This window comes from Limulus polyphemus, unplaced genomic scaffold (genome assembly GCF_000517525.1).
Source record: "Limulus polyphemus unplaced genomic scaffold, Limulus_polyphemus-2.1.2 Scaffold3846, whole genome shotgun sequence".
In the NCBI taxonomy this organism is placed as follows: domain Eukaryota; kingdom Metazoa; phylum Arthropoda; class Merostomata; order Xiphosura; family Limulidae; genus Limulus; species Limulus polyphemus.
Window position 1 is genome coordinate 78,146 of NW_013669456.1, and position 11,043 is coordinate 89,188.

An 11,043-nucleotide genomic window follows, 5' to 3' on the forward strand; every position below is an offset into this window, starting at 1 on the left:
AAATTGACAATACTCTATATACATATATAATGTATAATAATTGAAATGTGACTGTATTTTACAAAATACTAATTGACTAGAACACAGCCAAGACAAATTACTTTGTACAGACCAAAGGACAGTTTTATGTTATTTGATATGGTAACATGAGTGCACATGAGCCACGTCATTGTAACTTCTGTATTGTTAGCCAGGCATGGGCAAAAGGACAATATAATACAAATAATAAATATATATCTACATTTATAATGTTATGAGATTTATGCTATTTTGCCTGAACATTTATGTTTTTGTGTTATAATTTGTGTTCATTCTACAATGAAAGAGGCATAATTTTATTTTATTTTGTAATTTTTTTTGGTGGTTGTAAGATGGTTCAAATTACCAAACCCATACAGAGATTTATTACTGAAAATAACAGATGAAATATAAAGTTTTTTCTCAGGAAATGTTTGATAACTGCAAAATTCAAAAAACAACCAACAGTAAACAAACACATCTTGCCTATCTATCATGCAAAGTAATTTTCGTTTTAAGATTAAAAATACTTTTATGCATCAGCAAATTTTGAAATTTCATATGCAAAATCTTTATAATGTCTGGATATTTAGCCTTTCACTGCTAAATTAGGGATAGTCCTCGTGTAGCTTTGCGCGAAATTCAAACCACATGGATAAGGTGCTCGACTCACAATCTGAGGGTCACGGGTTCGAATCCCTTTCCCACCAAACATGCTCGCCCTTTCAGCTGTGGGGGCATTATAATGTGACTGTCAATCCCACTATTCGTTGGTAAAAGAGTAGCCCAAGAGTTGGCGGTGGGTGGTGATGACTAGCTGCCTTCCCTCTCTTCTTACACTGCTAAATTAGGGATGGCTAGTGCAGATAGCCCTCGTGTAGCTTTGGGGAAGGCAGCTAGTCATTACCATCCACCACAAACTCTTGGGCTACTCTTGTACTAACGAACAGTGGGATTGACCATCACGACTGAAATGGCGAACATGTTTGGTGGGATGGGGATTCGAACCCGTGATTTTCAGATTGCGAATCAAGTGCCCAAACCATCTGGCTATTCCGGGCCACTACCGTGTGTCTTGATATCAAAATACTAGGGAACATTGTTTCAACATTATTCTTATGCACACATCAAATTGCCCTTTGAAGATTTATCAGCATCTTATACCTAAAAATCATCAAGCACAACCCTAAAAAATCAAAGCATTTAGTAGGATAATAAGCAGAAATGTAAAACAAGGATATTATGAAAACCTATATTATCAACGTTGACTATTGATCGAACCAGCGAATTTCCTATGAAAGACTCTTGCATCCATTTCAGATTGTTAAATCACACATATATTATTGTTCTTATATGTGTATTCCTTTTAAAGACTGTTCTATATCCGTGCCTGATTGTGATGTAAACTATAAATTGATTTCTAATTTGTTTTATGTAAAAATGTATCAGGTTAGTTGTCGTTAATAGCCCCTCAGTAGCACTGCGATATGTCAGTGGACTTACAATGCTAGAAACCGCATTTCGATACCTTTGGTGGGTAAAGCACAGATAGCCAATTGTGTAGCTTTGTGCTCAACTACAAACAGACATATCCTTAATAATTATTGCCATTTCCTGAAATGATATAATTGAATGATAGCTCAGTAGATCCAAAGCCTGAATTGCCACATTATTTCCTTGTGTTATGAACAAGTGTGAGTAGGCCCACAGAAAATTGAAAATAAACTATAAGTGAAAAGATAAAGAACTGAAATTACGAATTTCAGAAGAAGTAGTTAGGAAAACATCATATGATGAATAGAAAAATATGTACATATTTCAGTTTGTTAATCTTAAACATTTTATTGCACAGTATGTTGATGATAAGTTTGTGACATAGTAGAGAAAAAGGAAAATAAAATATATATATAAACATTTACCTCTAAAATACCTCTTTTGATATTCATTTATGAGTTTCGAGAGATTATGCAAATGAAATGTGAAACTGTAAGTTAAAAAGTAGTATTTTTATATATCACATCAAAAAAAATTTCCATTTCTCATCTTTATCCTTGTTCTTATCTGGATTGCCTCTTATGTCCTTTCCAGGCTCTCCTCTGCTGTGCTACCTTGAAACTGCTCTCTTCTATGGTTCCAGTTTGTTTATTCAATGGAACCATTCCCTTTACCATGACATTTCTACTATTACACTTATGGGTTGGATTTACCAGCTGATTCATTTGGCTTATTCTTCTCTTTCTCCTGATGATTGTCATCCCTTCCAAGTCTCCTCCCATCAAATCTGTCACCTTACTATGTCTCTGGCTGCCCGATTCCATCATCCTTTAGAAGATAAAGTTTCTACTGGCATGTGGACCACTCCCCGTGCATTTATCTCCCATTATCTGATCATCTGACCATTTTCTGTTCCACAGGTTACTGTCTACCTTCCGTCACCATCTGGAGATCCACGGTTGAGTGGGTAGGTGCTCAGGTCCATTCTGTTGTGAGTATGGCAGTGGTGTTCTGCCGGTGTAAATGGTATATAGACACTCCGCCTACCTGTGTTGGTTGGAGCTGTATCAGCCACATAAGTACTCACATGTAAGTGGCTCAGGTACCATCTTATTATTGCAGATTGGATAATTCATTCCCATTGCTGCCTGATTCTGGAGTTGAATCACCAAATTGCTATCCACCTTCCAACTGTTGTCCAGATGTCTGTTCTTGGAGGGTACAGGTATTGATTGTGTTGAACATGTACACACGATGATGCAGGTCCTTAGATCAAAAGATCTTCTTCCCTTCCAGTTCCCATGTCTGAGGTGAATGGTTGAGGACCCTCTTCCTATCATGAGTCAGGTATTCATATCATAGTACAGTTGGTGTTGGTTGAAGTAGAACTCTACATTATGGTCCACTGCACCCTATCCACTCTACACCAGGGATCCCTTCATTTAATTTATGGGGTTATTCCTGTGATTCTGCCCTTATTGCAACACATCAATTTCATGAACGAAGAGTATGTCAGAAGTGTTGCAGTGTCTTATATATTCTTTATTCATAACACCCCATGGGCTTCATCTAGGTTATGCTATACCTGTTCCTCCCCCCAAGTCAATGTGGGATTCTAGCTGCTATGTGAGGGAAGGTAAGATATTGTATTGGAAATTAACATTTTCCTACACTGAAAATGTATTTCCAATCAATTCTTACCTACTCTCACACTTCCCACCCTTCCTCCTCACTTTTGATCTCTTTTTCTTTTTATGTTGCTCAATCTTGAAATGAAGTTGAGCTTAACTGCACAGAGGGAGTCAGCTGTGCTAGCTGTTGTGTCACACTCCTATTAATGAAAGGTTGTTGCATGCTATCATGCAGCTACCTCACATGAAAATACGATTTAAGATTTGACAAGTAGCAATTGGTTTTCTAATGTAGTAAGAAAAATAAAGAGTTTCTCCCAAAGAGAAGTAAAAACATTGTTGTAGTAAAATGTTATGAAGTGAAATGTACATATTAGTACAGTGCTTGTGTTGAACTCTTACATTGGATGTTGTATTAGAAATGCACAGCATTTTGTAAATGTTTTATAAAACAAAAGCTTTTGGAAAATTATTTATTTGTTAGATTTTCAAGGAATGCATATATTGTGAACACTTACTGTAATTAACGAAAAGGAAGAGTAATTTATTTTTACATTAGAGACAGAGGACGTAAGCAAAGCTTTTCTACACGTTAAATAGAAATACATTGTAGAATTCTTTGTAAAATTCTAAGTATTGTTATTGAGAATAGGAAATAGGATCTTCACATTGTATTTTGAACTTCACTTTTGTTATGTTCTGAAGGAGTTACTGCTATTTTGTAAAGAGATTAAATAGTGTTGAAATGTTCTTAGTGATGCTATTTTGTATCTAACCTTAACCATAGGTTTTTAACTATACTTCAACCAAAATATATTTAGTATGGATAGTTTCTTAAAGTGAAAATCTTGCTTCTACTAGCAACATGATCACTGTAATCGTATTAATGTTCTTGTTATATTGTTTGATAATAATCCCTTTGTACACCTGTGAATGGAATGAAAATTACCAACAATTTCATTTATAGTATGATAGTGTTCAAAAGTAAGAACACTTTCCTTGTACCAACTTAAACCTTTTTTTTTCTTCTCCTTCTAAGACTAACAATTTCTTGAGTTTTGAATGTGTAAGAAGAAAAAGCTATAATTCTGTTTTGTGTGGGTTTATGTTCCTTGTATTGTTGATGCTTGTTCTTACTACTGGTTCACATTTTGGAGGACAACGGGGGCTATAAGGTGCAGGGGGAACTGTTAGAGGGAGAATCTCACCAGAACCTAAACACTTCCTCTTCTTCAGCTGCTCACATTTCCCCAGTAATTGTAAGTATTTATTTTGTGGTGACTTGTCCTTTCTACTGAATTTTCTACCTCTTTATTACATTAAGTAAATGCTATGTAATTGTTAAGCTATCATTAATAGGTCTGCTTTTATCTAATGTGCTTAGATGAGGCCTAACAATAAAATTGTGTATTGCTTTTTGTGTTGTTCTTTAATATTCCAATAAACATAGAAACTTCCCCTAGGATATATCAATGAGAAATGAAATGATAATTTTAACATTAAACTTGTTTTGTGTAAAAACATACCATTTATTTTTCTTGTTTGTTCCTTCTAAACTTGCATTGTAATCTTAGAAAAGATACTACAGTTTGATAAGCAATATACATTGACTATCAAATACTGAAATGGTCAACTATAGAATCAATAAATGGTCTTATAATCACAATGGATTAGATGTATTTTCAATTGAATAGTAGATTTACTTTAAATTTACAAATATTTAGTGACTACCTCTTTGACACAATGAAAAAGGCTGGAAACAAGTTTGCACATCATCATAATCTTTATTCACCAAAACACAATAAAAGTATAAGTTAACACTTGTTCAAATGTTTTGTAATGTATCTTTAATTGGAGAGAGAAAGAGAGATTGAGATTTTTATTTGTGGTATATCAGCAGTCGACAAATGTTGAAGTTAAGAGTTCAAATGTAAGTGAAGTTTGAGGACTAAAAAACTGTACCTAAATCTGAATATCTGGAAAACATGTAACAATTCTATCTAGAACTGAGAGGATATGACATTACACAGTTACACTTCTCCCCTCCAGATGCATGTTAATCACTTCTGAATTGGCGGTAGTACTGTACAGAAGTACTGGTTTTTGCTCAAGGATTTGTCAACGTTTTCCATTATACTACTGACTTAGTTTTTCTTTACTATTTATTTAAATTTTCACGTTTTGGTCTTGTGAAAGGTTTTTTTTTTTTCGAACTTTTCAGGGGCCTTTTTGCTAGTGTATTGTGGATCCCACTCAAAGAAAAGTGTGCCTGACCAGGTATACTTTTCTTTTTGCAAATCTACGCTGTTCATCCTGTGACCATGCTCAATGTCAATTACATTGTAGCCCTTCCTACTGTGGACCTTATGCCATCAGGTGTTGGTTGTGTGTGTCTCCATTTTATTGTTATCTATGACTAAACAATTACACTGCAGGTTTGGGTTATGCACATCGTAGAAACGGGGTGTTACATAGGGCTGCCTGTAGATCTCTCTAGTTGCTTCATAACTATGTTCCTCGTAGACCATACACTCATAGGCTACCAGGTTTGGGTTGATCGACTCTGCCTACATGGTAGCTTTACTTTTCAAAATAGGGTATTGTGGTTGCCCATTGCACTGTCTCTGGTGATGCAGTTCTCTGGACTCTCAAAACCATTTTCCCCCATTCTTCTAGTCCTTACCACTTTCCAATTCCTAGCCACTGGAGCTGTGGACTGTGAAGGCCTGTCCTCCCAAGTGATGAAACATACCACTCAGCTGATAGCACTTCCAACCGCATACCTGATGTTCAATAACAGATGCCGCCACCTTTTGGTTGTAGCACTATGACATATTCCTGTCTATATATCTGACCAGTTGTTTTTTTCTACCGTGGAATTCATCCTTCCTACAGTCTCCTGGATGTACATTCCTGGTGGGTCTGGTTTTGGTTGAAGATGGTCCAGTCACAATTAGTGTCATGTGTAAATGACATGACACCCTTCCTACTGCAGATCTGGGATACGATTCCAGATGCTGCCAGGTTTTGGTTGTCATGAATATATATATATATTTATAATTGCAGTTTGCCCCTCAGGCTGAGACATTCCTCCTCCCTACATACATCCCTGGTGGTTCCAGTGTTGGTTGGAGATGGTCCGGCTAAGTAAGTCCTCACATGTGTACTGGCCAGTATCCCTCCTCTTACTGCGGACTGGATGACAAATGCCTACTGCTGCCAGGTTTTGGACTGGAGATGTACCCCAGGTTTGCATTCCCTTTTCCTACCATCTGCTGGATGTTGATTCCCGGGAGTCCTAGTGTTGGTTGTAGTTGGATGCAGCACATGTTTTCCCTCTTGTGTATGACCAGATATACACCTACTACCACTGATTAGAAGTACTATACCCATTGCCATCAGGTTTTGGGCCAGGGATGTCATCCCATTGGGGCTTTCCATCTTCCTACCATCTGCTGGATGTCAATTCCTGGTGAATTTGTTGTTGGTTGTGTTGGAAATGCGAGCAAGTGGAGACAGATTTTGGTACAGAAGCTCGCCTTCTCTACCAATTCCCATTTTGAGGTGAAGAGGTAGTTTATCCTCTACCTACCGTGGATCTGATGTACCATTCCAGCTACCACCTGGTGTTGGATGAGGTCAAACTACCACTACAATCTGTCATGCCCTAGCCACTCAACAGGAGTCCCATTCATTGGTTTTACATATTCTGGAATTCCTTCGTGTTTTTCCGCCTTATATGTTCACAACACTGTCAGAGAAGAATGAGCCGTATACTTGGACCAGATGTAATGTGGTCTCCTGCTGAAGTGTGATGTTTTCTCTTTCGGTTTTACTCCTCTCGGTCTCTCTTTGAGTGCTTCCTAAAGGGGGATCTTTTTTTTTTATTAGCCCTCCACCAGTTCAGTGTGGGATTCTAGCTATTTTGTGAGAGAAGGTAAGATATCATATCGGGAATTAGCATTTTCCTACACTGAAAATGTCTTTCCTCTAGATACTTACCTATACTCACATTTACCACTCAGCCTTCCCACTTCTGATGATATATGATGGAGGTCTTCTGACAAAAGTTGAAGTAATTAATGAGTGCAGATATGAAGAGGGTGCTGGATATGATGGAAGTGGTGTCATGTTTCTATTGATGAAGAGCTACTGCGTGATAATTTGCACAGGGATATGCAAAAGTTGAAGGTGGAAAGCTAGTGGCATACATTGAAAATTTGCACCAATAAAGGACAATGCTAGTTGATAAAAGCTACTTTGTGAGAAGTGGTATGTATCTATCAGAAATACATTTTCACTGTAGGAAAATGCTAACATTTAGATATCCTAAAATATTCTATATTGCAACATGGTATACATATGGTAATATATATATAATTTTTTGTTATTAGAAACAGGAAAGTTTATTTTTCCTATAATAAAAAGTGTAAATTCTGAATCTAAAAATTTTAGTCAAATGGTGACTTTAGCGTTATTATTATTTTCAGTATATTCATTTTTCGTCATGGTTTATGTAAAAAGTTTCTTTGTATGCAAGATATTTATTTACGAGTCTTGAACTACGTGAAAAATCCTTGCATATTGCTCTTTTTTTAGGTAATAGGCGAACATAATAGTTTCCAAGCTAGTTCTACAAAGAAAACAATAACTCAGTCAAAAATCTCTGAATTAGTAAAAACGATAAAAAAAAACATGTTAAGGTGATATAAAAAAAAGACTTAATACTTGCTTTGGGTTTACATACTGCCTTTTTTCAGGAGGACACTCGAAAGATAGCAGAGGTCATGCCTTCATTTCCTAATGATCAGTGTGCGATTCAGACTCTGCACAGTTCCCCTGAAAAAAATCAGCTGCAGCTTCAACCTCAGCCTCAATCCTTGTCATCCCACCATTCTCAGCCACAAAATGTGCGCGACATGGACATAATTCATGTAGGTTTTTCTTGAGGAGTTCTTGATCCTGTGACTTCAAAACAGGGTTAAGAAGAAACAAATAAAAAAAATTAAAAGTACAGAAGAAAAACATAATCCTGCCACTATCACTTGAAACTTATGGGTCTTTCATTTTTGCATTGTTGACCGAGATGATGGTTTGTCTTGTTTTCAAGTATCTGGATCAGATGCTGATCAATAGCAGTAATGCATGATCATTTTAATAGCATGAGAATATAATGACTATTCCATTATATAGCATGCATTTTCCTCATAAAACCTTAATGCAGATAGCCTATGTTGAAGATATTTTGATTTCCCCATCAATAAGGACTACCACTTTCTTTTTACAACTTCTTCAGTTTCTGTATTGCTTCTGATCTTATTTGTCATCATAGTTATATATATATTGTTCTTGCACTTTATTCACTTGTTTCTTGATTGAAATACAATATATTTGGTAACAATTAGAATAATGGTATACACCATGTATCAAACCTCTTTTGCATGACTTTGTGTGTGTATGTGTTTATTCTTAAAAACATTTTCTGTTGTCTTTTATCCTCATTTCATCTGTTTCTTGGTGATTCAGTTGTGTGCATATGATTGTGAGTTCCTGTTCTTGTGTAGGAATTTAGAAAAGAAGCCATCAGCAGTTCTAGGAATATAAAAATTAAGAAAATTTGTGCTAATTTTTCCTGTACTTTTGTTGTGTTATTGCCATTTGTTTCTTTTATACCAGTTTATAAGCACATTATCTTAAGAGAGCACAGAACAGTTTCAAAGGCTTAGAAGTCCATTCATTTTACTGAATGGTTTAAAAAAAAGCAGTGTAGAATGATATTTATGACTTAAATATAGAAGTGCATATGTTTTGTTCATTTCATTGTTTGTTGACTTCAGGAATACGTTTTTGCAACTTATTCTTTACAATTTTAAAAGATATGTTGAAATATCCATAAACACAAGTACAAACTCGTTTGGAAAACTCACTTTATTGTTCTTGATTATAGGGCTGGTGTATTATTGTAATGTCATCAATGTAGTTTCTGACTGATAATTATTAATGATCTGTTTCTTCTCAGTACAGTAATAAAACTTTTGTGGTACAGTCATTGTATTATATTTTAATTAGACCTTGAAATATTGCAAAAATGAAATGAATTATTCCTATAAGATGAGGACATTCTTGACATCGATATCTCATCTCTTTCATTTCATTACTCTACTAAATAAACACAGGTGTTTAAAATGAACTTTAGAAGGATTAACTAAGGTATTAGATTTAAAAAATGTTTATTAGTTTCATAAGATTACTAAACAACAATGGAGAGTCAGAATGGTTTGTGTATTTTAGAAATATAGATCTCATACATTACAAATAGCTTTGTTGAAGAAAATTCTATGTTATATAACATCAAACTGTAATATTCTGTTCTCATTTCAACAGGTTCAATGGCTTATAGATAACTATGAGACAGCGGAAGGTGTAAGCCTACCTAGAAGTACACTGTATAACCACTACATGCGGCATTGTACTGAACATAAGCTAGAACCAGTTAATGCTGCATCCTTTGGAAAGCTGATAAGATCTGTGTTCCTAGGTTTGAGGACAAGACGATTAGGAACAAGGTACAAAGTGTAAAGAAAGTACATCAAATTTATGTATAACATATTCAAGTGTTTTCTTATTTCATTGGATTTTTAAAAACATTTTTTTAAAGTGTTTATGAACTTATGCACCAAATTGTTTGTGGTTACATGATTGTCATGGTTACAGGATTTGTAATTTCATGAGCCACACTAAATAAATAAAAAAAAATACCAGCAATATTGCAGCTAGTCCCACATATTAGTGCTGGAGTTTCTTATGTATTTTACATAGGAAATAGTGATTTAATCCTTCCTTTTTTTTGGGGTCAGTTCTTCACACTTAATGCTGTGACAGGCAAAAACATAAGAATACTCAATACAGTAAGATACGTAGACACCACTGGTAGTTAAACATATATAAACAATTCAGTAATTAAGAGTTAATCTTCATGTAATAATATTGTATGAGGCTGACAAAGCTATAGAGAAACCATTTGATGTTGGTAAACTTGTGTTATTTAATCAGCCAGTAATGTAAAATGTGTGATTTTGTGTATGGGTAGGTTTACTGCTTGTGATAGCACATGGGTAATGATAGTGACTGCACTATTAAAATGAATGCTTACCATTAAAGAGGTAATTAAAGAAATGGTTATTTTAAGAACATTCTTATTCCAATACAGTAACTTACCTCCTCTCACAGATATTGGTATTCTCGTTTAGTGCTACTCTCTATATGAAAAAACTTTTTCCCGTGCCACAAGTCTCGAGCTCCCACAGTCAACTTGGTTCAACTGTATCTTGCATGTAAATCATCATGCAGCAACCTTCCACCAATAGGAGTGCAACACACACTCTTGATGCATGTGACTCCCTCTATTTGATTCTTCTCGTTTGGCAGTGCTATCATCAGGACATTTGTTGTTTGTCCTTTTTTCCTGCATTTTTGATTTTTGAAATTTCATACGAAATGGAAATATTTTTATTGTTTTTTTCCCTACTTCAATTTAGCAATTCTAAGTGATCACTTACCTTTATTGTTCTTCACATTTTTTTTTTTGTTGTCACCAAAGTTTGTTTCCATATCAAAAAAGGTATTATTTACTTCCAGCACATTTACAGTTTCAGCTGGTGGTACTCGATGGAGGGATTGGTAGCTTTCATATTGTTACGTATCTGCTTGTTTGTTTATTTCCCGTCGATATTCTTTCCGAGAAACTTCAGCGATACAAGTCCTTTCTTGATTAAAACTAGTTTATTCTTTCTCGATACAAACCTTTGTAATACACAGAATTTCCACAGTCAATACATTCCTCGTCGCTTTAAACTTAATGACTTTTATAAACACAGAGATTCACAAGCTCGATAACTTT

At 35.3% G+C, this 11,043-nt stretch overlaps 1 protein-coding gene across 1 annotated transcript in view; it reads left to right on the forward strand.

Moving 5' to 3' along the window:
- The window catches only part of LOC106470150 (DNA-binding protein RFX2-like), a 61,878-nt gene that overhangs the window by 30,145 nt on the left and 20,690 nt on the right, over positions 1 to 11,043 (forward strand). Inside the window, exons 5-7 of the mRNA XM_022398729.1 lie at positions 4,301 to 4,402; positions 7,904 to 8,077; positions 9,528 to 9,709. Of these exons, the coding sequence (XP_022254437.1) occupies positions 4,301 to 4,402; positions 7,904 to 8,077; positions 9,528 to 9,709 (458 nt within the window). The remainder of the gene's footprint in view (positions 1 to 4,300; positions 4,403 to 7,903; positions 8,078 to 9,527; positions 9,710 to 11,043) is intronic.